The following is a 26,886-nucleotide window of genomic DNA, read 5'->3' on the forward strand; positions in this document are numbered from 1 at the left end:
TTTGTTTGTTTGCTTGTTGGGTTTTTTTTTTTTTTTTTTTTTTGTGCCCAGCACCCTTGAAAAATCCTGAAAAAAACTGGAGATCTTTTTTTGTTTTCTTTTCAATGCTTGTTTCTTCCTTGGCAGTTTAGCTTTCAAGTTCAGATCTCATCTACTCTTTTTCCTTCCTAATTCAATTTACAGAATACTTGATTAGTTCTTAGCTATTTGCTATGAATTAAAGTATTGTTTTCAGATGGACACTTTAGGACTTGTGATTTTATTGGCAGAAATGCTGCAACACTGTGCAGAGCTGCTGCTCCTACACTTACAGCCTATTTCAATAAAAAGGCACCAACCTGTTTCTCCATCTTCCAAAGAGACCATTAGCCCACAAATGAGAACAACCTCACACTAGGGTATGAACTAGGCAAGCTTTGTTAACTAACCAGGTCTTCATTTGGCACAGACAAAAACCACAAATATGCTCCATTCTCCTCTCAAAATTTAGTGAAAATGCACATTTTAGCAACTCAGAATCTGAGCACAAATCATTTACACTTACACTAATGAGAACAGGGATGTGGGACCACAAAGCAGAGAGGACTGAGTGCATCAGGATGGAAAGGGCCAGGAACATTCCTGACTCCTGGGTACAAGATGGACAGCTCTGGCTGCTATGGTCTGGACTGCATTCTGCAATGGTCAGATCTGGGATCATACTGGTCTTCTCTGATCTCAATAAACCATGAATCACGCATTTAGAAGTAAAGCTGTAGTCAAAATGGAATGTGGTATTGCATAACACCAGTGCTTCTCCAATACTTCTTTCAGCGGGTTTACTGCAGGTCACAAAAAGAACTATAATCCCTGTCTTGTCAACGCAGACATACAACACGAATGACACGCAACACATACCTCCATAGGTTTCATGGTAAATTTGCTCATTTGCCTGCAATGGAGTGTAGAACATGGTTAGCTCTTAAGTATACCAGCAGGAAGTAAGCAAAGTTTATATGTGTAAAACAAAGAAAGTAGGCACTGTGATGTGTACCCTTTTAAATCCTTCATGCATGAACGTGTCTCCTCCAGGCATTTGTTCCTTAAGAGTGTTGAGCCCTCGTCTTATGGCTTCCCTTTGGATTGAAAAAAAACCAAACAAAAATAAACAAAAAATTCCCAGGAAAACATTTTATTAGAAGGTTTTTTGTTTTTGTGGTTATTTTTTTCTTTTATTGAAATATTCCTGTACCACAGCTAGATTATGCAGCCTGTCAATCAATTGCATAGAGTGCATACACATCAGCTAGAACACTGGTTGAACCAAGATTTCTTTCAAATTCCACAATTTATCAGCCAAACATCCATGGGGGCGAAAAACCAGACATAGGGTACAGCATGAGGGTAATGTATTTTAAGGAAGGAATTCCATCTCTGCTCCCTCATTCTTGCATATTCTCAGTCAGGATAAGATTGAATTAAAGCCAATGCCAGATATTAAACTTTACCAAACAGAGTTTTCTCTGTTTGTTTCAGAGTTTGTTCTGTTATTAAACAGAACAAAACAGAATTTAAAAGCTTATGATCCTGTCACAAAAATGGCACAAATTAAAACTCTGTATTAAATCAGCCATCAGGACAGTCTGGATTAGAATTTTTCCATTTTAAAGAGAGGCCAAAAGATAAGAGAACAGGATGGGAATGGGAAGAACTTCCTATCCCAGACCAGGGACTCAACCTTCCTGGGGCATAGATTAGTCCTGGAAACATTTGCATGTCATGACCCCTGTTGCGTTGCTTCTTACTCCTCAAATACCTATTAACCAATAGGATTGTTCAGGGACAATAATAATTTAATTGATCACTGACAACCAAAAGACTCTGATCCTTGACAAGGGTTTTCATTCTATTAATGGAACACAAGGCACAAATATTCAGCAGATAAGGCATAGGCAGTTCAAACATCAGCTCCAGGTGCCATGGGGCAGCCTTTCTTTAAGAGAATACTGAGAACCTTTCTAAACTCCATTTTGCAACTGGGTATTTTAGGTGCCACAACCACAATTACAGAGAATACAGGAGGCTGTATGGGATGAAGGTTAAAATTAGGAGTTTAGGGATCCAATCCCAAAAAGCACATTTTTACCCTTTTAAAGTATAAAATGAGCTAAAAAGGCACACAATGATCCACACAGAGAGCAGGATTTTAGGACAGGGAACACTCTAATACCATGTTCAACAAAGTGACAGGGGGGTCCTGTCTACTTTCCACCTTGCAAAGAGCAAATTCACCCAGAGAACAGTAAGCATGTTTGAGCTCTGCCAAGATACATGATGGAGACCTGAAACAAACCCCAGGGGAGCCAGCAGAAATGCAAGAGCCCTGCAGGGTGTTTGCCTTAGGATGAGTCCCTGGTGTTCTTCCTGCTCCAGAATTCCTATTATTTTATAGGGTGCCCTGTACTATTGAGGCCCTCTCACACTGACAGCAGCAGCAGCAAAAGTGAAGGCTTTAAGCTGAAATGATAGAAAATACTCACAAACACTGCAATTACAGGGATTTGCATGTGTAAAGAAAACTAAATTAAAAAAATAATGTTTTGGGGTTTGGATTTCTTGTGTTGGGGTTGTTTTGAGTGGTGGTTTGGGGGCACTTTTTTTTTTTTTTTTTTTTTTTAGAAAGAATTTGGGTGTGAAGTTGGCAAGTTTTGCTTACAGAATTTTTTTCTTACAAAGACTGTCACTTGGCTTTGCAAGGCACCCCTGGTGCTGTTCAGGCAGTCCAGGAGAGGGATGCCACAGCCTGGTGAGGTCCTGCTCCAGCACTGGGGACAAGCAGCTGCTGGCATAAGTGTCAGGGCTTTGAGTCCCTTCCAAGGTCACTGAGGTTCTCTCATACACTTCTCTGCTCACCATTCCAGGGTCTGAGATCTCTTCCACAAATCTGTCCTTATTTGGGCAGCTGGGAATAGCAAGTATGGACCTGGATCCTCAACTAGAAATGCAGTTTCCTCAACTGGAAATGCAGTTTCTCCCTGAAATACCACAGTAAAGAACGGACAGCCCAGTGCTGCCTTCCTCTTACAAAGCTGAAAGGAAAATTGAAATGGGACACCTCAAGGCCTTCTAAGCCTTCCTCCAGCTGGGAATGGAGGAGAGAATCTCAGCTGGGGCCACACCAAGGACCAAGACACACCTCCAAACTCTGAATGTGGGCCCACTCGCTGTTTGATGGGAGGGACAAAGGATATTTCTGGAGGAATGCTGTGGGAGGTACTTGCCTGTTCTCTGTTAGTGTCATGATGGTAGTGCCTCGTGAAGAGAAAACAATGAAAGACATCCGCAGCATTGGACTGAAAGACAAGAACATGCCAGATCCATGTCATGCTCGTTACTCCAGCGAAATTCATTTGCTAATAAGCACTGAACAATAAATTATGTAAACCAAATTAAAGTATCATTTTAAAAAAACTCCTTTACCTTATGAACTTCTCAGCTAGGCTTTCCACAAAGGAGTAAATCTCAGTCCAATGATTTTTGACACTTCCAGATCTGCATACAAAACATAACTGATTATATTAAGCTTTCTTTGCAGTGAAAATCCTTGTTCCACTTTGAATTTTAAGCCTGACCCGCTTCAAGTGACTAGAGACACAAATTACATAGAGTTGTGTTGAAAGCTGTAATAAGAACCAGGATGACAAAACCCACTGACCCAAAGTTAAGCAGTAAGAGGTCTGAAAAGTTTTACCGCAAAATTTTGAAACAAATTCAGTAACTCTTCCATTGGCTTTTGTTCCTTTTATAGCATAAAATAGAAATATTTTCTTATGCTTTAATTAATTTTATTTGATTTCATTAAATTATCTGCTATCATATTATTTGCTTTCCTAGAGCACAGCTCTGCCTTTGCACTACACAGAAAGTCTTGACTGAGCTTCTATTGCCCCAAAATGTGTGGGAGAAAGTTTCCATAAATTACTGTTTGTTTCAAAAGATAAAGCTTTTGAAATAATTCTGAAGGGAAAGACAGTACTCTTGCCTAATTTGTTGGATTAATGTTCTGGGCAGTCAAGCCCTGGCTCCATTATGCATTTCTTGTGAAAACTTGGTCAACTACATTACATGCAGAAGACTTACACATCCATGCTGCCACTTCCATTATATAAAACAACTTTACTGGCACTCCCCAGCTTTTTTCTGCCAAGTCTTAGCAGGTACACCCACAGTCTGATGGGATTGAGACCTCAAACAGGGCCTTCCACACAGCAACCCTACAGTAAATTATAGATTTCTACCACACTGATCTATACCATACACTTCCAAGACATTAAAAAGGCTACAAAGCACAAAAGTCAATGGTTTTAAAAGCCCACTCGAGGACTGTGGTGTTTATGAAAGAATGACCAATTTGCTTTCCTTGCTTGCTGGACTCATCTCTCAGTTGTCTTAGGCAGATAAAATAAAAGAAAGAAAAGACTTAGATGCAGAACAAAAAAAAGTTCTAAAATTCAACTACTATAAAGCAGTAGGATTTCTCTAAGTGCTGTTAGGCATTTTTCTGTTAAAAATTTTGAAAAAAAATTACATTTTACAATTCTCAGTTCTACTATGGGGTTTCCAAGTGATCTTATGCCAGTCACTCCTGCCCTTTTATGTCAGACACAGAAGGCCATGTGTGCAGTGCAGGATGGCACTGCCTGCCCTGCAGCACAGCTGGTAGAGTGGAGAAGGGCAAAGATAAAGAGACAAGGACCAAAGGAGTCTCCTGAAGTACATAAGCTAGAATAAATTGGCTTGTGTAACCCAGTGCTTTCATGCTGCTCTTGTGGACAACTGCTGATTCATTCACAGAACAAACTGGTTACCAAAGAATGAAGAAATTTCCAGGCAGCAAGGGAGGGCAACAAAACACTGGGGATTTCTCAAACCAGAGCTCTGGATCCTCTGTAGTCCCCAGTTGTATGTGCTACATAACAATATGCTTATCATTTGTGAACAACAACAATGAAAGGTGCTGGCACTACTGCCAAATTAACACTCAATCAATACCCAGAGTTCTCCAGGATTTTTATGAAAGTCCCAGGCTAAATCTCTAAACGTGATGAAGTCAATGATTTCCTTGAATCTATCCAAGATGCATCTACAGCTCCCAAACTTTTAAAAGATTCTTTCCCCCTCCAAAGCTGACACTTTCAATTTCATTCTGAGCTGCCAACTGACTTAAGTTCAACTCCTGAAATTTTCAATGAACTCAGTTCCCCTCACAGAATAACCATAGTTTCTTACTTGGAAAAGACTGACCTATTTTACATGAGGTATCAAATTTCTACTGCCAGATGCAGAGGCACTGATGCAATCCAGAAAAAAGTAGCAGTGAATTTTCTTTCAAACTGCAACAAACCAACATTCTCAGTACCCTTGTAGGATTGTCAGAATTACTTTTTTTTTCCTCCCTTCTCTCTCTTTTTTTTTTTTTTTTTTTTTTTTTTTCTTGGAAAGGGAACAGCCAGCAAGAGAATTGACTGTAATAAATCAATCGGTGACCATCCCTAAAAAACTAGGGAGGTCTGTGTCATGGATTAGTCCTCACAGGAAATGTTCTGTGCTCTCAGAGTGCCCAGCTCTACATCACAGAGCTAAAGCCCTGCAGAAGTGCAGAGTTCCTTCAGCACAGCAGTGGGTGTCTTTCACCCCTAAGAGGAATTCTGCACCCAACATGTTGCTTACCAGCTGGGAAGTGTCAGTGTCCCAATCTATCAACAGGGAAAAGTCAAGGCCAGACAAAAATACTAGCAAGAAAATGTTAGTTTCAAAATCCCAGAGGGAGCACCAGTGAAGTGGTCAGCATTTAATCACTTTCCACACACCACACTCCTCCAAGCCCAGGTATCATCTCCTACTGCAGTGTCAAAATGCCATCAATGTCAAACCCCTCATGAACACCAGTGGGAGTGGCCTGGCTTAAAGGAAAACCTGATTTCCCCTCCCTCTCACCCAAGCTTCCCTCTAAATATCCCTGTTTGTAAAGCTATTTGTAAATGACGTTTATTTGCCGTTTTGTGTGTGTATATATATGTGTGTGTGTATATATATATACACACATATATATGTGTGTGTGTATATATATATATACACACACACATATATATACACACTTTGGATGCTTTGTGGGTTTGGACTTATAGTTTTGTCTTTTGCCACAGAGGCCTGACTTCATAACACCAGCAGTGGCAGTTTTAAAGGCAGACTAAACAAAAATTATGATAATAAAATGTTTGCTAAATTATATACTAAGTTGTTAAATGACATCAAATATGAGTTCCATCATTGACAAAGAGAAGTGCCCCACAGTATTACAAACAAAATCTTGAGCCATTTCACTGCCTTTGGAATCTCATCTTCCACACAGCAGAATCACTGTTAGTATCAGCATAAACTAACTTGTTGCCCTTTGTGGCTGGATCAGACTGGGAGAATAAATGAAGCACGCCAAAGACCAGCACTGTGCAGTGTTATATGTGTGTATTATAAAATTGGCTTTTCGCAAAATGTGTGCTATATGATTAATAACATAGTAAAGATATAAAGGTATAAGTTTATTTCTGCTATTGGTAAGACTAGATATAAAGGGAGTAGTTGATGTAGCAGCTGCTTAAACTGTCTGTTTGGTTGGGATAACATCCAGTGAACATGTAAAGAAGACTCTGCTACTGATAACACCAACTATCAGTATCTATCACCCGCAGCAAGCACGGACCAAGGCCCAAGCTGGACGCGATAAGAAGGACACAGCCACGAAACACGCATGCTCTAAAAAGGCGGATCCAAGGAGGGATCATGCAGGGCAGTTCCTGGAATATGGAAACTAGTTTATGGAATTTCATATATCGATATAACGAGAAGGGTATTTAACAAGTGTCTCTGAGAAAGCAAGGTGTGGACTTGGCTGAATGCCAAATCACCCGGCCGGCCGTTTTTGGTTTTTTCTTATCTCCTAATTGTCTTAATTATTTTATTAAACATATTTCTTAAAATTTACTAAAAGGTGAACCTCGTTTTTCACAATTTGGGGGCTCTTGCCGGGATATACCTCGACCCTGAAACCCCATGAAAAGCAGAGCGAGGGAGGCGCCCCGCCTGGTTTTTGGCGGCCCAAAACTTTGTTTTTCCTGGTGAGAACTGGGGATTGCAGGTAAACATCCAAAGAGACAAGCAAGGAGAAAGAAAAAAGCAAGTAAGGAAAAGGGAAAAGGCTCCCTAAAACTGCAGTATTTTTTGCTCCGTAAAAACCTCGTGCACGAAGAACCTGAGGAAGAAAATGGTTGTGAGTAATTCTCAGGGGAGCGGGTTAAAAGGGGGGTCTGTGTGCTGTGTGAATGGGACACTGGCTGGATACCCCAGACTGGTGAAGTGAGTGTGGTGTGGCTTCTCATGCTGTTCGTTATCTCGCAAGGGAAACAACTAGCACAGAGGTGAAGCAAAAGATAAAAAGTGTGAATGTGACCCCGGGTGATTGGGACGGGATCCCAGAGGAAAGAGGGGTTGTAAAAAACCCCGGGTGGCTGGGACGGTCCCAGGGAGGGGTTGGACCCTCAGGAAGGGAGCCGATAGTTTTCCTATACAACCCACTGGGAAAACGGGATACTGGGGGGGGGAAACGTTTGAACTCCCTGGTCTGGGACGGGGTCCCAGGAAAAGGGGTTCAGCCCCTTAAAGGAAGAAAGCAAAGGACACCTAGACTTGCTGTTGAATTAAAAGGGTTACGTAAGACCCAAGAGCATTTAGGGTTTGGCCAAATATAGGTATTTTGGGGTTTTTGCCAGATTGAGGATAGAAACACAAAAAAGCCTTGCAGGTGTAAGGTCCAAGACACCTGGGCTTTGGAAAAGGCTGCCAGGTTGAGGAATACTAAAGGCTTGAGAAGTGTGATAATCTAAGAACATCTGGGGGTTAGTCAAATACCTATGAGTAAAAACTAACAATTTTTTTTTTAAAAAGGGTACCAATCTTTTTGTGTTGTCTTTGTGTAAGTGGAAGTAAGTGCAGCTGAAGAGGTGTGCTTGTTGTGGAGTTTATTTGTGTTAAGGAAGTGAATTGTTGAAACGGTTAAAATGTCTGAATGGAAAAGGGGGAACTGCAAGGGAATTCATGAAGAATTCAGGTTCAAGAGGGCTGTCTAAAAAGAGGATTGGTGCAGTTTTGCAGATTAATGGGGAAATTCATTTTGAAGAGTTTTTATTGTTGTTGTTATTGTTGTTCTTGAGTGAATGTATGTGTAATATAGACTGCTGAAGTAAAATAGGAGTTTTTGTTTTGAAAGATGGTCTATGCAGCACATGGTGCTGTGCTGCTGAGCTGATGAGTTTTCTGTGCCTCGGGGGAAAAAAGGAGGGGGTGATGTTCGGGCTGTTGGATGGCAGAGAGGAGACCAGGCAGTGACTGGATGGAATCCTGAAGGTGGGACAGAAGCTTGGAGAGTCTTATGTTAGAGGTCTTGAAAGGTTTTTTGAGAATTTTGGAAATTCTTAGAGGTCTTAGAAGTTGTTTTTGTTTGGTTTGGTTTTTGGCTTTTTTTTGGGAGTGCATTGAAATTGCCTAAAGAGATAGCTATAAGACATCAAATGCTGGGGGGTGACCTCAGAAATAGGAAGAAATAGTTTTAATGAAACAGGAGATTGGAGTCAAAAGAGTTGTGAGAGTTCTGGTGTTTGATAAGAAGGAATTAGAAGAAGAAGGAATTATGGATGAAATTAGATCTTTTGTTATTGGGGATTTTTTTTAAACAAAATTTATGCTCAAATGCCATGAGTAAAATGTATGTTGGGAGTCCAGATGCAACCCAGTTTGGAACCTGAAAGTAACACCCTTTGAGATAATGTTTAAATTATGAAATAAAGAGAAATTAATGTTAAGAGGGTATAGCTTTACAATTGCAAAAATGGGAGAGGAAGTTCTTTAACCCCATAGTGGGAAGATGCTTTTTCAGGTATTGCAGGCAACTGAAGCTGCGGTATGGCTGAAAAACTAAAGCTGCAAGTTTTGAATCAACGTCAGCAAAATCAAGAGACCGGTGTGAGAACCCAAGAATGAACTGTAGCATCTAAACCAGGTGATACAAAGTTGAATTTTAAACAGAGCTGAGTGGTCATGAACTGGAAAAGACTCAAGTAAATTTGGAAGTTATGGACAAAGGACTTTCTCTGTTTTACTTCTCTGCATAACACCTAAAAATCAGTCCGGTCTGTCAAATGCTACCTCTGTTTCTTCACAGCTACAAAGGAAATGGACTTTCAAGTAATTCTAGTGTGGGGAGTTGAAATTGAAATATGTAATATTGGTTTTTTTTTGAAAGTGTTTATGTCACTCCACTGTATAATATTGCAGGTACATGAAAATCACAAGAAGAAGACGGGCTCCATATCCCTAACATTTTGGCTAATTTATTTTAGGTTTTATATCTTACAGAACAAACAATATGTTTTTGCTTCTTTTATTTTTTCTATTTTTGTGCGTGTTTAAGGTACTTCTTTCATACTAACTTAAAGACATTTTATTACTTATTAATCTGTTTTGTTTAAAGAAGGAGGGCAGAGAAGAGCGCCTATGTGAAATACCAAGAGGATATGTTAGTGCTCACAAAATATAGGGTGAACTACTACCCGACAGAGTGGGAACTAAGGAAAGAGTTTTCAACTAAACTGGTACTGTGTCAAAGTTAATACAGGAGCTGTGATTCCTTTGTGTACACACACAACATTTGTAACCAATACAGGACATTCTTCAGTTACGCTGGCAGCGTTGTCCCCACAAAAAGGTACAGATAATTACTGATAGAAATCTAGTTCTGTCAAGTTTATTCTCAAGAGCAAATTTTTCTTCTACTATTTAGAAGTCATGAGAAGGGATATAAAGATTTGTTCTTCAAATGGGTGGATCAAAAATAATTTAAGGTACTAATTATATAACTTTATAAGGTGGAAAAACTTTGTCATTCGCCTCTTAGACAGAGGTTGAGATGTAGATATTGGTTGAGAAGTTTTTTTTGTTGTTGTTGTTGTTTGTTTGTTTTTTTTTCTTTTTCTATGGGCAGTTCTTTGTGTGTCTTTGTTAAGAAACTTTTGAAGGTGTTTTGGTTTTCTTTTTTTATATAAGAAGATGTCAGATTTTCTTGTGGAATATAAGGAGAGATAGTATGAATGACAAGATACTTGCTGCTTGGAAATATTATTGTGGTATATGCAAAATTTTTCTAGTAGTTTCATTTATTTCCCTGCTTGATAAGTTACTATGAATTTTGCAGAAACTGTTTTGGAAGGTTTTTTTTCTTAGTTTTCCAGCTGGCTGCAGATAAGACCTAGCTCACAAAACTGGTGGTGTTGATTGTCAAAGGGAGTTCTTATCGAAGTTTCTAAGGAGCATCTAATCTTTCAAATCAATGCATGTCAAATTGAGTGAGTGTGTTTGCCTTAGATAGAAATAAATCTTATAGTGTATGTATCTTTCTGAGTTCTCCTAAATAGTGAAGGAAAATCTTCTAGGATTGGCCCAACAGAAACCTTCAATATGATAAAACTCGAACATCAGAAGGGGTAAAAGAAGTTTCTGTTGTTTTTTGTTGGTTTTTTTCTCTTCTTTCTTCTTTTCACTCTGTAGTTTAAGTTATTTTTTGTTGAGTAAATTTTTTTCTCTCTTTCAATTTCTTTTTAACCTGTCCCTCAATCCTAGTTACAGTTAAAAAGGTGGAAGCTTTCAAAAATTAAATGGTATCAGAAGTGACATGGAATAGTTGAACTAAAGATGCAGTTTTACTCGGAGTGCAGCTATGGCCAGCATAATTAATTGTCAGTTCTAAAAAGGCTTTGCAGCTGGCCTTTGGATTAAAAGACTTTACTGCCTTTTAGTGATGCATGTGTACATATATCCCAGTAAATGGGGATTACCAGTGCCTGTTGAGTGGGAAATACCTGAGGAACAGTGGAGAGAATTACGGTTAAAAAAAAAAAAAAAAGGTCAAAGGCAATTTGTCTGAAAACTAACAAACAAACAAACAAAAAGAATTAACAAGGAAATAGAGGGCAAGACTGGGTTGGCCGCTGTACTTGCCACCAAGAAGATCATATACTCCTGCTGTGGGTAGCAACCCCATAGGCATGGAGGGTGGAGGTATAAGCCATACCAGACCTCTGTTATTCCTTTTTCTGTCACTTCACTCATTCTTTGTCTTTTGCCTTATAGGATATTGGCAAAATCATGCTACAGATACTATTGAAAGTTCTATATGAAAAGACACTGAGGTTCCTTTCTTATTGCACATACCCGTATCGACAGTCACTGTTATAACCCATCCAAATTAGATAATTGGGAAAATATTAAATTGTGGAAAACTTAAGGACCAGTGGTGACTGGTTGGAAAGTAAGTGTCTATAAGAGGAAATAATGGAAGCTAGAAAACAAGGAATATGGCTCAAAGCCAAATGAATTATAAAAAAGAAGAGGTGGGGTTTGTTATATGTGTGTATTATAAAATTGGCTTTTCGCAAAATGTGTGCTATATGATTAATAACATAGTAAAGATATAAAGGTATAAGTTTATTTCTGCTATTGGTAAGACTAGATATAAAGGGAGTAGTTGATGTAGCAGCTGCTTAAACTGTCTGTTTGGTTGGGATAACATCCAGTGAACATGTAAAGAAGACTCTGCTACTGATAACACCAACTATCAGTATCTATCACCCGCAGCAAGCACGGACCAAGGCCCAAGCTGGACGCGATAAGAAGGACACAGCCACGAAACACGCATGCTCTAAAAAGGCGGATCCAAGGAGGGATCATGCAGGGCAGTTCCTGGAATATGGAAACTAGTTTATGGAATTTCATATATCGATATAACGAGAAGGGTATTTAACAAGTGTCTCTGAGAAAGCAAGGTGTGGACTTGGCTGAATGCCAAATCACCCGGCCGGCCGTTTTTGGTTTTTTCTTATCTCCTAATTGTCTTAATTATTTTATTAAACATATTTCTTAAAATTTACTAAAAGGTGAACCTCGTTTTTCACAGCAGTAAAAGCACTGGGGTGCAACACACACTCATCAGCATCTGGGACAAGCCATGGGGAAGTGACCCAGACAGGGAATCTTACATATCCTGTTAGGGAGGTTTGTACCACTGGGTCCACCACAACAGCATTGTGGCTGTCTGCAAAAAACAGAAAGCCTGTGTTGCAGCCAGATCCATCTTTCAGTCTCACACCTCAGAGATTTCCCGCTTTCAGCCATCAGCTACCTGGTTCAGCCCCTCACATCAACCAAAGGCTGCCACCTACTTGGGCTCTGACCCTTGCTGCACTTCCCCTGCTGAAGAAACCCAGCCAGCCTAATGCTCTCTGCAAAGGAGTGGGGCACCACAAGACCTCTGTGGGTAGTGACCATAGCTGACCAGCAGTTTGTGCACCTTTCAGAGTCAAGTGGCATGGTGAGGCTTTAGCCCTCTGAGGTGACACAATTTTCATGGTGAAGGAAAGTACACAGCAATAAACAGCTGCTGTGGGCAGCTGGAATGTTCCAGAAGGCATCTCAGAGCTTGTTTCTGCTGCTGCTTTTACTGAGGTAAACCTGGAGTGGGACCAGAGAAGTAGAAAAATTTCCCCAGGTTTATACCTACGCAATCAGGACCAGAATTCAGCCCAAGTGAAGTTAAAAAAAAAAAAAAAACCATGAAAGCCATTGGCCTTGAGCATGCTCCCTGCTCCATGAGCTCTGTTCCCATAACACACAAGGCAAAGAGAAAAGTCAGCAAACCACAACACAGGAAAGAATGTCCTCCCGGCCACATCAGGACTGGGCTCGGAGGAGCAGCTGCTGCTGCAGCTCCTGCTGCTGCTGTTTTCCTTAACTTTATATTGCTACTGCTTGATGGGAGGGGAAAAGAGGAGGTCAGTGAGTATTTCTGGGGGTGGAAGGAAGTGATGTGATTCCAAGGCTTTATTCCACTCCTGCCAACTTTGGAGTGATTCCTTCTGGTTTAGCAGAGCTCTGTATTAGCATAAAAACCCTGAGCATGTTAGAATTGTGCCTACCCAATCTGAAGTATTTCACTGATGTTTGTGAAGACAAAGAGCAAGATAGGTTGGAAACTTTGTCTCCTTTCCAAACAGTCTCCCAGCAGCAGTGGAAGCTGGAGCCTAGAGAAATGAAGCAGCACAACCCCGGCATAAGGGGTGCCACTCTCAGCCCAGTCACTTCAGCAGGCAAATAGCAGGGGGGCCAGTTGTGTCTGTCCCAGAGCACATGTGTTTCACAGCTACTGCTGAATTCACTGTCAGGAGCCCATATGGATCATCAACCCAGTGCAATATACAGCAGTCACGTAGCTTTGCAGTGGAAGTTAAAACCCCAACACTACCCAAACAATAAATATTTTCATTGCCATATGTACACAGAGAAGGCATCAGGACCCAGAGCCTTTCATCCCTGCTGAAAGTGAGAGAGTGAAATCCCTTGAAAGCACAGAGCTGCCCCTTGTCCTGTTGCACACACACCCCTCCCATACCCATTTGCCTCCATTACAGACTAGCTGAAGGCAGCAATTCCAGACATCCTGGAGCAAGTAAAAAGAAACATTATTACTGATGCTGGGTTTAGTCTCAATATGGTGTCAGGGGAGTGCAAAGCCTCTGAAGTTTGTAGGTCCTTGTAAGTCTCTACTCCCTTGAGCTAATGGTGGCCCTGTACATGGTGCATTGCTCACAAATGTGACACTGCTGTTATTTGGAGGGCTCTTTGTGGTCACAACCACATTGTAGACAACAGAATTCTTGCACATGGCTAATAAAGGCTCTGCAGTAAAAGCAAAGCCTGGGGCGCCGAGTTTGTTGTGGTTTCAGACACGCATGCCCGAGTGTTCATCCACCCCTCTGCTCCCTTCTGAGCCACCAGAGCATTCAAAGTGACAACAAACCTCCTCTCCCAAAGAATGCATCTTGCAAGCATGGAAGGGACCTTGACTGAGTGATTCATCAAGGCAAGGAAGTTCTAGTTTCTATAATTTGCTCCAGAGGCAATTAGAAACACAGGCAGAGACAGCCATGCTGAAACAGTCCTTGCTTCAGAGTACTTGTAACATTAATGGACAAGACAAGGGCTGGAATGGGGAGGGGATGATGCAGAGAAGTGACTGCAAAATGGATTTTAATCCCAGGCCAGCATCCAAGTACATGACCTAAAGTACTTGAATCCAAAAGGTTTTATGACCAAACCCATTAATTTCACAGCTAGCTTTTGTCCTATGGATAAAGTCTGTGGCAATATTACAGATTTCTGTGAAATCATGCCTCAAACAAAACACTGTCCCTTGATCCTACAGTCATCCATCTAATTCACAAATCCTATCTACCTGGTGCCATACTATAGTTCTTACTAAATCCCTGACCAACAGCAGGGCACAAAGTGAAATTCAGAAGCCATGCTCACACTGCATTCAACCACTTCAGATCTCCCTGCAGAGCTCCAGGGACACTCTGAGCAGCATCAGGGCAAGACCCACTCTGAGCATCCTGATACTCTTCAGCACAACACAGGGAGCAAAGCAGGGCACACAATCCCAGCCATGATGCAACACTCTTAAAAAGGTGCAAATGATAGACAGGAGCAGGGATATACAACTCTTGAGCTGTGAATAGTTCACAGGAGTCAATTCATTTCTGCATTTGAGCTTAGAAGATTCAGTCCTACTACACCTCGTACAAATTCAGTTTACAACACTGAATTTGGCCTGCAAGCCCAGACAAAAGTAATGAAATTCTCAGTCACTGAACACACAAATAAAAATCCTAGGTCAGTGGGAATCTTACGGCTTATTTCCTTGGCTCAAGCCCCAAATAAATCAGATTTAGTTACATGCATAAATAGACTGCAAATGACAAGCTGCCATGGCTTTTTCTTCCCCTTAACTGTACATGTTTTATGTCAAATAATCATTACCCATTAGCTTTGCCTTGTGTTTCATAAAGAATTTTTTTCTTGGACTGAAGGAAGGAGAATTGGTTTTCCTGACTATTACTTTTTTCCTGACAGAAGTCAAAGCTGGCAGGAAAATATCAGACAAAATACAAACAAACAACACCTGGTTCAAATAACATAGGTATGTCTGAAACAGAATAAAAATTTGCTTTGGAACATTCCAAGCAATTATACCTGGTTGTAAGCAAATCATAGCACTGGCTACAATAAACCACAACAAAGGGAGATGCAAAGGCAAAATACCAACAGATTACATTATGAAAACAATAAAAAAATATTGCTTACAGGCAGTTGGAGATCATGAGAGGTGTCATCTAGATAATGTGGTCAAGTTACAAGCGAGGGAAGTCAGACAGCAAAGGAGGGAGACAGATCAGCCACTTTTAAATACTCACACTGAAATCAGTGCTATCAAAGAAACAAAGCTGATACTTTTGTTCAGACAGCAACTCCTCCTAGCTGACCTGCATCAGGTTCTACATCTGACAAAGAACTCAAGTCAGGCTGCAATAGGTTCTTACTTAGGGGAAACAGAGTTCAGCAGTGGCTTAAAAGTCAGTCAACACCAACTTTTCAAACCTAGTTAAGGTAGGTGATAGAGCCTGTGATCAGACACCTATTTTTGCCAGCAGTCTGATTTTCCAACCACAACAATGTTGTTTAGCCTCTTGTCCCCTCCCCACACACTGTGCAAAACCAGCACACAGAGTGGCAGTGGACTGAGACAGCATGGAGAGAGAAGCTGCAGAACTTCCCACAGGTCCAGCTCCATCCTAACAACCTTAGGGTGGGACTACATGAGGTGAGAAAAGAAGCACAGGGCTGCAGTGAGACGCTAAGGCAAAAAAAATATTTGCTCTCACTAGTACTTGTAATTCATGAGTGCTAAATTCATTCAAATCACTGGCAAGGAATTGATTGGGGGGGGGGGGGTTGGGGGGGCAAATAATGTGTTTCCCAAATGCTCTTTGCTTTAAATATAGCATATTGTGAAAAAAACCAAACCAAAACAAAAGAAAAAAAAAAAAAAAAAGAAAAAACCCAAACCAAACAAAAAACAAACAAACAAACAAAAAACCCCAAACAAAACAAACAAAACAAACAAACAAACAAACAAAACCACCAAAAAACCAAAAAAACCCCAACATACGTGGAGATCAGCAATTCCCCCTAGTTGTATTAAAACTATAGAAGGTGACCTTAAATAGCAGCTCCTGAAATGCACACCCACTGCTTTTTCAATGGCAAGTTGAGAAGGGGTACACAGACCCAAAAAAACAAAATCAGGAAGGATATTGGACAGGATAGCTAATTCCCACCTAATCAGAGGTTGTGCTCTTCCCCACCAATGACATTCACCTCTGGAGCAAGGCTTACCAAGTTGAAAGGGAGGCAGCTGCAAAATGAATTACAAGTGAGAGACTGGGCACATTGTAGTGATGTCTTTACCGAAGTTGCTGGTGACATGGATGCTCTTGGGAGCACAGGAGACAAAGTAAAATGGATGTGAAAGGCAATATTGCTGTAGGCCCAAAGAGACAGAGAAGGACTATATAGAAGTTCAGGGGGAGGAGGACTGAAGAAAATGTAGTTAAGCCAAACTCCCCAATACATCAGTTATAATCCAAGAAAACTGGCCAAGAGTTTATAAATACATTTCCGCTGCCATGATCTGTGCTGTAGAAGGAAACATTTTCCCAAGTCTGTACAGCTCATTTTTCCTCAAAATGCAAACAACTTTTAGCGAACATTCCAAATAGGAAAAATAAGAAAACACTTTTGTCTATCTCACAGCCAAAAATAATCAAGAAATTCTTTCATATTTGGTAAATTACAACACAGATAGCTCAGCAGCTCAGACCTGTCATGTCAAACATTGCCAGCAGCAGATATAGCTAAGTATAAGTCCTTACTTTAAAGGGGTTTCTATTTGTTGCATTAATAAACAATCATAATGATGCTACCAGGCATTGTTATAATTAGGAAACACTAGAGGTCAGTCATCCTTTCTTCTCTTCAAGTGCAATTCAGTATGATTACAAACAACAGCTGGATGTTAACAGCAAGGCAGGATGAAAGGGAGTTATTTACATTCTCAAACACAAATATGTCACTACAAGACCTGATGGTCAAGCAATCAAATCCCTAACAGGGCCTGTCCTCCATAGTTTGGGATGGGACAGAAACAAGTTCTTTGTGCACTGGGACAACCTAAGCAAATGAAACAACCAAAGTGAACGAGAACTCCTTGATAATCCATTAAGTCTGACTTAAAAGCTTAAGAGCTTTTTACATTGTTTAAAGGTAGAAATGAAGACTTTGCTATCACAAGTGACTTGATCTTACTCTGTGCCATGGGAGAGGTGGGGTGTGCCAACTGCAATGTATACTGCCTTACCTCATGCAGAGAGTGACTGAGCTGCAAACATAAGAATTATTACTGCTTCATTATGATATTTTAAAGTCTTTTACTATGCTTCCAAACAAGCTCAGGCCTGCACAACTCATGAAGCACAAGACAGAGAGAGAGAGCAAGATTGCAGACTCTAGGCAGCCGCCTCTGCAGCCAGCAAATGTCCTGTTCCCCCAGCTCCAAGAGATTTCCTCATTTAAGCATCTCCAGAGACAAGGAAGTCCTAATGTAGCTCTGGCATGGTCAGCCAATCCTAAGGAAGATGATGGCTGGTCTCCCTCCCACACATGCTGCTTTTCCCTTCCATCACGCCAGCTTTTTGGGGCCTCTAAGGTTTAGTGGCACTGCTCTGGTCTTGCTTATCCTATGGAGTTAACATGAAGGACTGAAATCAACTTCAGGCAGAGAAAAACAGTAAGAAAACAGCAAGTTTCTTTTTTTCTAACTGGCAGCACATATATTATACCAATAACTTCACCAGAATATGATCTTTTCCATCTGATGGTTGTTGCCTGCAGGATTAAATCCTTACAGACTTTGCCTGGCAGAATGAAAAGGAAAAATCATGCCCCCATAAAGTCATTGCAGTAACACACACTGCATAAGGAGAAAGGTTTGTTGTCTTCTTCCAGATTGCCTCCTACTGATGTGCGATTACATCTTTTTACTGGGAAGCAAAGCAAAGCAGACAAAGTCATTTTGGTTCAGCCAGGCTGACTTTAGAGACAGGAGCTGTCATTCAGTTCACTGCAGGGTCACAGGATTAAAGCCTGTGTTTTCACACAACCAATACTTCAATCCCAGTGTCAGACAGCTAACTAAGACTGAATGCATCTAACTCCAGACTGGCAGGGCACCAACAAAGAGAGGCAACCCCCAAGCCAAAGGGGTATACTTTGTGGTGTGTATGGCTGGGTTTTGCTGGGGTTTTTCCCACTTGAAATTAGAGACAGAATTCTTCATAGATATATGTCAGCATGGATCAAACTCTAAAAAAATTTGTTCACTGCATTTACAGATTTACCAGATGCTTCTGACTGGCTTCCTGCCTTCCCCCTACCTGAAATACCCTGATTGTCCTCAATATTAATGAATTTGCAACACTATCTAGTTCCTTCCTGATGAACTGTCCCAAGACCCAGGGTCTAAACACTAAATCAGTCCTCTCTGCCTCCATAAAGTTCCTTGTTTTGTGCCAGATGCCACAGAATACAGCAGGGATAAATATACCCTCAGCCAGCATGGGACCTCTGGCTTGCAAGACTTGGCACTCCAGTATTACCCATATGGACTGTAATGCAATCTCATTCAGACCAAAAGCAGCTTTGCCACTGCCTTGTTGCAGACTTGGTAGGAGCAGGGATAGATTCTAAAACCACTTAGGGGCCCAAGGAACTCTTGACACAGCTTTTTACCAAAGGGGAACTCTTCAGTACAACTTTCAAAGCTCATAAAGTCTTAGTTTGCAATTGAAGCTAAAGGGAATTTTCCCACTGGAACCAAATGCATGACTTTTTGCTTCAACCATGATCAGGTCCAGTTTCCAGTGGACCACTGTAGTGAATGGACAGAACCTGAAACAAAATAAAAGACGTGTGGCTTGCTAAAAGAAAATACATTATATCAGGTACAGAGTACTAGAGAGGAACTTGCTCAGATGATCAGTTTGAAGTTCAGTATCTCTGAGCAAATTGCTTGCTTCTCTGCTTTTATCTCCTCAAATACAATATGAATGGCAACAGCACAGCCAATAAAGGGCTTTCTGAAATATAGATGAAAAGTAGCATAGGGGCACAATGTGGAGATTGCTAGAGTACTCAATGTCACTGTACCAAGGAAATTGTACTTTAAAAGACAGAGAAGCCATACTGCTATCACCAACATTCATTGTTACAGGGAACTCAGTGTGGGAACTGGGCATAACAACAGCGCCAGTCACTTCTAGGAAGCCTGGCAGGAATGAATTTGAGGACTAATACTAGCCCCCTGCAGAGTCCTTTCTAGACACAGAGGTTACTTCAGGAACAAGTTCTAAGCAAAAGAAAAACAAAACAATGACCACATGGTGTATTAGTGTATCTTTTAGAAAGGCACAATGCCTTTGATCTTCAGCTGCTTTTGCTCTAAAAACAGAATCACTATTTAATGAAACTTTTCCCCTTCTTGAATACAGAAATATGCATCTTGAGTGATAGTGACTTTTTGCCTCTTGCGGGATTGATCCATTCTCCCAGCTGGGAAACAGAGCAATGCAGACTTTATACCTGCCTTGAGGGCAAGAACCACAAAATCTTCCATCTTTCATAATACCCTGCCACATAGGTAACCCAGGATGTATTAGATAACAGAGCCATCACACTGTGGGACACTAACAATTTACTCCTTGAGTTAATCCCTTGGCTTTAACCCTCTGTCAAGCCAGAGCAGTACACCAGAAGAAAGAGAAATTTGTACCTTTTGAAAAACACTTGTGGGTGTACCAATTTACCAGTTCCTTTGCTAGTGCTTGCTAAAACATGCCTATACATGTGAGCTTAATCATACCCTGCCCCCTCCCCCCAAATACCTGAATTCAGCTGACACAGTATTAAAGAGAAGTACTTGACAACTTATTTTAATAGATGTAACTCAAACACAGGTTTAGACAACTCCAAAGAATCTGAGCAAAAATAAGTTTTATAACACCTTGTTATTATAAGCAAACTTGTAAAAACACATCTACTCCACACAAGCAGTCTGGTCTTAACTTCAGGTAGGTCTGCTTGGTCCTAGCACTGCTAAGTCCCACAGGTGACATCTCTGCACACAGCCCAAGTCATGACACAAAACTCCAGGAACGATGGGGGCACTGACCAACATCCCCTCCAATCCAACACTCACAGCCCACACCCCCCCTGCTACAACCTGAAAACAACCAAATTTCCCAGGTTTGCATGCACAACTAACTCAGCATAAAGGACACTGCTCCCCTAAATGCTCCACTTGGGAAATGTGGAAGTTTTGGGGAGCAAACATAAGGAACGAGCCCCACACGTAATGTTTGGCATCAGTAGAAGTCGTCTGGGAGGATGGAGGAAAGAAACGACATCTCTGCTGCTGCAAGGAGTCACTGAAGGGTGAATAAACGTTTTTAAATGCGACTGTCACTTACTTATCCAGGACGAAGTAGAGATCAAAGGCACCGTGACAGGAGCGCTGCTTTTCTTGCTCTTCCTCCTCCTCCGGCCGGGCGCAGCAGATTAGGCTCCCCATTGCCAGCAAAAAGCAGCACAAAAATGCCGCTTTCTCCACACTGCTCCAGCAACTCGCCATCTTTTCCCTTTCCTTAATTCCTCCTCCCCTAGTCTCTCTCTCCCTCTCTCTCTCTCTGCAAATTTTACAGGCACTTCCGAAGCACCGAGAGCAGAGAAGAGAAAAAAAAAAAATCAAAACAAAACAAACGAAAAAAAAAAAAAGAAAAAAAAAAAGAGAAATCACTAACTTCAGGATCTCAGCTCAACCCTGAGAGCTCAAGGCAGCCCTCCCCCGGAGCGCTGGCTGCGGGCAGGGGGCTGAGCCCAGGCGGATGGTCCCCAGAGCCCAGTCCCCATTCCCCGCCGCTCCCCGAGCGCCTCAGCCCCGTCCCGCAAGGAGAGAAGAGGCTCCTCTCGCACGGCCCAAAGGCAGGAAGGGGCAGAGGGAGGGGAGCGGGAGGAGGGAGACAGGATCTTATGGGGGTAAGCTGAACTAGGACTTTCCTGTTCCGGGATACGGAGATGGCAAAGGCTGCTGCAGGCGAGGGACCGGGGTTAGGGACCACTGACCACTGCCCGGCGCCGCGGGGGCACAGGGCGGGCGTTCCCCCCTCCTTCCCTGCCGGGCTGCCCTCGGGGCAGGACAGCGGGGAGCGGGGCAGGGGAGCCGGCGGGGCCGGGGCAGCCCAGCTACATCCCGGAGCATCCCTGCGCTGAGCCCCCCGCCCGCTGGAGCCCAGAGGGGTCAGAGCCCAGGGGTGGCAGCGCCCAAGGCAGAAAGAAGTTGCTGTAGGAGGTGGGAGTCATGGCAAAAACCTGTGACAAAGCAGAGGTGGGGGCACAACGCGAGGGGGCACTTAAAAAAAAAATCTGTTTGCAGCTCAGTGCAATTAAAAAGATTATTGCCTGGGGGCGGGGGTAGGGGCAAGGTTTTCACGGCCCTCTCGTGCCACAGCAAATTGTTTCTCTTCGTGGAAATCTTGGTTTACTCACACTGGAGTCTGAACACATCCTGCAGGCGATGAGTAACGATGAAATGAAATCTCTTAATGGAGGCTTTGTACAGTAGCATAATCGCTCCCCGCCTGATACTCACAGGTTACAAAGCGCTGCCCTAAAGAGATTGCCCAGCTCATCTGGATGCTGTCCCCAAAGTTTGAATAATTAGTGGCTTCCAGCCGCTTCCCCCTCCCCCACACTCTTTGCAGCCCCTAATTAATGACAAGAGCCACGGGGAGGGACGCGAGCGGAGTCAGTTTGCATGACAGAGTTGGGGCTAGACATTTCCCTCTCGGGGCGAGGCTCCCATGGCGAGCCAAGGAGGAGGAAACCCATCCCCTGTGGGGTGCTGGCGGGCTGTCCCACCGAGCACAGCCCCCCGAACACCCGGTGCCTCCTCACCCGGGAGCCGCTTCTACGGGCCAGCAGCAAAAAGTGACACCTCCTGCCCCCGGCAAAGGTGGTACCCGCTGTCCTGAGGGCGTGGGACGAGTGCTTTGTTTCCCCACAGCTCTGCCCGGGCCCGGCCCGCTCCTGTGGGGGAATGGAGGGATGCTTCCCTCAGTCCCTCCGCCAAAGCCCCTTCTCTAGGACCCCGCGCCCCCTCCAGCAGCCTTGGCGGGCTCTGTGCGGTATAAGCTGCCGCCCCGAGTCTGACATAAAGTCTGCACTTCAGGGGAAGCATCTCCATTTCATTGCCTGTTTCTGTGCTGGACCGAGTTCAGACACATCCAACCGCGGCGGCGGTCGGGGACTTATCGAGGAGAGATTAGAGGGTCCACCCGTTTTGAGCCGCTCGCCTGGTTTAACTGTGCACAGCTCAAAGCCCAACGCGCTGCTTGAGCTCACCACTTGAAAGGTTTTTTGAGCACCGGCCAGTTGAGACCCAGCGATTACTTAGATCATGGAGAAATAGAAAAAAACCCACATCCTCCCTGGCGACGCTCACCAAAAAAATGAGCAAGCGGCTGCTGAGCAGCAGGAATGCCCCGCTTCCCCCCTCGCTGGTGCCCACTGGTGTCCCCAGCCCCTGGAGCCCCGGCCAGCCCTGCCCGAGGCCTTGCAAAACGAAATAGAAATGCTGATAGCCTTAGATCCCCTCGTGAATATCAGATTGTACCGTAAAAGAACGCGGCAGGCTTCAAGGGAGTCTCCAAAGCAAAGTGAGGCACTGCCGAGGAAAAAAAACAAAACACCCACACAATTTTCTGATAATGTGTATTGCCCTTCTCTGAGCTCTAACATATCCTATGAGTCTTCAAAGAGAGATGGCCTGCTCACCTGCCTCCTCCCAAGGGCCCGGCGAGGGGGCTCGTTTTAAGGCAAAAGCAAGGACATGGCTCAGCTCTGCACGGGCAGGGCTGGGCAGAGACCCCCTGGGCAATGTGGGGCCCCTCCCCTGCTCCTCCAGACCCTGCTCTGCAGAGCCAGAGCCTTCTGTTCTAAACAAAACAGGTTTTCCATGGGCCTGAGCCCCTCCTGTGGCTGCCACACCCCGGGCAGGTCCCAAGCCCGAGCGAGGTTTGTGTGGGGTCAGGAGGAGCGGGCAGGCAGGGCGGGCTGGAGTCCCTTGATCGGGTCTTGCTGGAAGGAAAATCACACCAAGCACCAGGAGATCTGACCGTGAGGGGCGGATCTCCCCCTCCCTGGGGCACAGGGTAACCTCAGCCCACCCTCTCACAGTGGCTCAAGCTCCGTCAGGCAGGTGACCACATCTATTTGTCCCTTCTTATACCTTCTATCGCTATTTGCATAAAGGCTGCAAAAAATATAAACTCCTGCAGTGGGAATTGTCCATCCCGGTTTCCTGACACCTGCATCCCCAATGGGCAGATGTTTTCGCCAGCAGTATCAGGAGATGCCAGCGGCACACCCGTTCCTGGGGAGGCAGTAGGATGCAGAGATTTCAGCTACCAAACCCCCGCTGCCCCTCAACAATGTTGTTCCTTCAGCCCGAGCAGAATTTTAAAAGAGAACAGGAACTCTTGAGTTCATCCTCTATAATCCCCGTATCGCAGAACACAGCGTGAGTGGTTCGCTCTCATTATTGGTATAAGATTACTCTTTAATTGCAGCGAAAATCCGTCCTTTCAAAAGCATTAAAGGCTTGACGTTTCTTTTCCTGATACAAGCCCATATTCAGATTACGTGGACACTAATCAAATAACCCGGGTTATTTCATTTGTCAACACGTTCATAAAAATTTTCTACCAGGCGTTAAAGGCATTTATATGGAACGACATCTTTCAAAAGCAATGTCGCTAGTCCAGATTTAGGGTATATTTGATTATGACAAGACGTTTGATGGTTTTATTTTGCATACCAGCTGTGCCACAAACCGTTTCATACCTCAAAATCCTAATTTTTATCCCGCGAGTATTTTCTATGAAGCAGTACTTTTCATTTTAAGCGGCTCTGTCAATACCTGCAGCTCTTAGAAAGCCTTCTATTCAAAAGCCTTGTCAGAGGATCTAAAGGACAAATGGGAAGGCGGTTTTGGGGATGGTTTTGTTTTCTTTATTTCGGCGTGCTTGTGTGTGGCTTTCCCCCTCAACTTTAAAAGAAACTGCTGGGTTTATGGTATCGTTATCGCGGGAATCCCGTCCACCTTGTGGCCGCCCTGCGCCTCTGTCCGCCCGCTCCGGGATGCTCCAGCCTGGGCAGAGCTGCGGCCCCCGAGGGATGGTCCAGCCTGGGCAGGGCTGTGGTCCCCGCGGGATGCTCCAGCCTGGGCAGGGCTGCGGCCCCGCGGGATGCTCCAGCCTGGGCAGGGCTGCGGCCCCGCTATGGGATGCTCCAGCCTGGGCAGGGCTGCGGCCCCGCTATGGGATGCTCCAGGCTGGGCAGGGCTGCGGGCGGGGTGGCAGCGGCTCCCAGGGGAGGGGGAGGCCTGGCTGGCGGCGGGGTCGGGGGCAGGAGGCGCGGTAGGCGTTTCCCGGGGTCCGCTCTGGGCGGGGAGCCGCGCTGGGGAGGAGGGTGCCGGCGAGCCGGGGCGGTGCGCGGCGGGGGCTGCGGCTCTGGGGGGCCCCGGCGGTGGGGGGAGCTGAGGTGAGCCGAGGTGAGTGAGGGCTCCGCGGGCGCTTGTCCCTAGCGGGATCCCGGGAGAGGGAGGGGGCGCGGCGGATCCCCGTCGGCGGGAGCCTGCAGCGGGACCCGCAGGTGAGCGGGGCCGGGGCACAGGGGCCGGGCGGGGGCTCGGAGGGGCCGCTGTCCCTGCAGAGCGCGGCAGAGCCGCAGCAGCACCGTCTGTCCTGGGGCCGGGGTGCGCCCCCCGGGCCAGCGAGGGGCTCCTCGAACCTCCCGGGACCTGCCGGGAGCGGCCGGGGAGCGGGGAGGGCACAGGGGTGTCCCTTGCTGACTGATCCCTGCCCCTGGCCGTGCCACCGCCCGCTCCGGTGCAGCAGCGAGGTTCCAGGCGGTGCCCCGTGCCCACCCCGGGCTGCCCAGGGGGACCCGCCTCCCCGCCCGCCTCGGCATCGCCCCCCGGCAGCCCCGCCGGCAGCGGCTTCTCCTCCCTCCCGGCTCTTCTCTCGCCCAGAACTCCCGAGCATCAGCTGCTCTTTTTATTGGTTACAGCTCTCCTCGTCCTCCCAACTTCGACAGGTGATCAGAGCATCGTGGCTGTTTTAGGTACTGACTTAGGGTCTAATTGCTTTTATGGGATTAATGAACTTTGTTTGGAATAGCTCAGGTTGTTGCTGTTTGTTTGCCTTTATGTCATGGGTATCCGTGTAGTAGAAATTTCTTAAGTTAGGAGCTGCTGTTGCTGTCACTTTAAAATGTCACATTGATCTTTAAATTTGCAAATCTTCACAGTAAAAAGGTTTCTGTAGGAATTCAGTCCACTGAAATTGTTTGACGAATTTTAATGTCTTTTTTTTTCTGAGAATTGATTGAAAGAAATGTCAATAGAAACTTGATGTGAAATAAGATTTTTAAATAGTTTTGTATTTTTAGTATAGTTGCTTTCAAATAAAAAGCAGTTGCAGTCATGCATGAAATTCAGAATTTAGTAATAAGTTATGTCTCGGGAGTTTTTTCCTTATTTTTGGCTTTTAAAAAATGCAAAATGTAGTATTGACAGCTTTTGTTACAATGTATCAAATACAATTGGTAGTAGAGAGGAATAGAGGAATTTCTTTTGGCAGTAAGGTGATTAAATTTATGTTTTTTAATGTATAAACTACACCAAAGCATGGTCTGTTCTTTGAGAATGCAGTTCTCTCTTTGTATTTAGCCATTTTCCAGTATTTCAAAGCAAAGTAGAGCTGCCTTAAGGAACTCTACAGAGATATAAAATTATGGAGAAAATAATTTTGTAGCCGTAGAAATGCTAATGTAAAGTCAAAATATTTAGATCCTGTTAGCTGAATGTAATATAACCAGATGAGAAAGTACAAAAATAAATTATGTGTAAGAGTTACAGAGTGTACCAAAGATTTTGCAAAAGAAATTAGTTGGCTAAATCCTAATATTTACAGATGGATATTTCCATGTCTTTAATGCTGTGATTCTGTTAATACAATTTTCCTGCACCACAGTCTTATGTTACCTGCAATTGCTATTGAAAACATCAGGTCAAAGAACAAAATATTTTGTTGGAAAACAAAATATTTTAGGTAAGATCTATTTTAATTTACAAAATCACTTTCAATTAAAAGGTTTCTTGGCTTCATTGTAGTGAAAAATAAGTTATTTATGTTGCTTCCCACAATTTCACCTTGCACAGTGTCCTTCAGCTCTGTCACTTGCTCTTATTGGAGTTGACATCATGTAGTAAGTGTAGCACAAATGTAAATAAGATTAATGTAAGTGAATGCCACTTAGTACTGTTGAAGAAATCTTCAGCATCAGCCATGTGGAAGTAATTGATCTTTGTTTAAAAATACTTGTTTTTAAATACAAATGATGAACATGCAAAATCACAAAAAATAAACAGATGGATGCATGGCTATATGTACAGTTGTGAATGCATGTATGTGTGTATATATATGTTTCCATCTTTATGTATGTGCTTACACACCACATGTATATGCTTTTCTCTCAGAAAGAAACATTTGAACAGATATTACTTTTTTTTTTTTTTTTTTTTTTTTTTTTTTTTTTTTTTTTTTTTTTTTTTTAAGCTGCCAAAACCAATAGCAGGACTCTTAAATGGGAGCATATCTTAATATATCTTTAAATTCAACCAGATAATGTAACTTAAAAAAATTTCTGAAAAAGAGACATCAATTGGAATTG

At 43.5% G+C, this 26,886-nt stretch overlaps 1 protein-coding gene across 1 annotated transcript in view; it reads right to left on the reverse strand.

The window, feature by feature from the left end:
- The window catches only part of ANTXRL (ANTXR like), a 63,398-nt gene extending 42,138 nt beyond the window's left edge, over positions 1-21,260 (reverse strand). The window contains exons 1-5 of the mRNA XM_083866369.1: positions 20,565-21,260; positions 3,460-3,531; positions 3,261-3,332; positions 1,034-1,115; positions 898-931 (exon numbers count right to left, since the gene is read on the reverse strand). Coding sequence (XP_083722495.1) covers positions 898-931; positions 1,034-1,115; positions 3,261-3,332; positions 3,460-3,531; positions 20,565-20,725 — 421 coding nt within the window. The 5' untranslated portion in view covers positions 20,726-21,260. The remainder of the gene's footprint in view (positions 1-897; positions 932-1,033; positions 1,116-3,260; positions 3,333-3,459; positions 3,532-20,564) is intronic.
- Positions 21,261-26,886: the final 5,626 nt, after the last annotated feature.

Source organism: Zosterops lateralis, assembly GCF_965231275.1.
Source record: "Zosterops lateralis genome assembly, chromosome: 8".
In the NCBI taxonomy this organism is placed as follows: Eukaryota; Metazoa; Chordata; class Aves; order Passeriformes; family Zosteropidae; genus Zosterops; species Zosterops lateralis.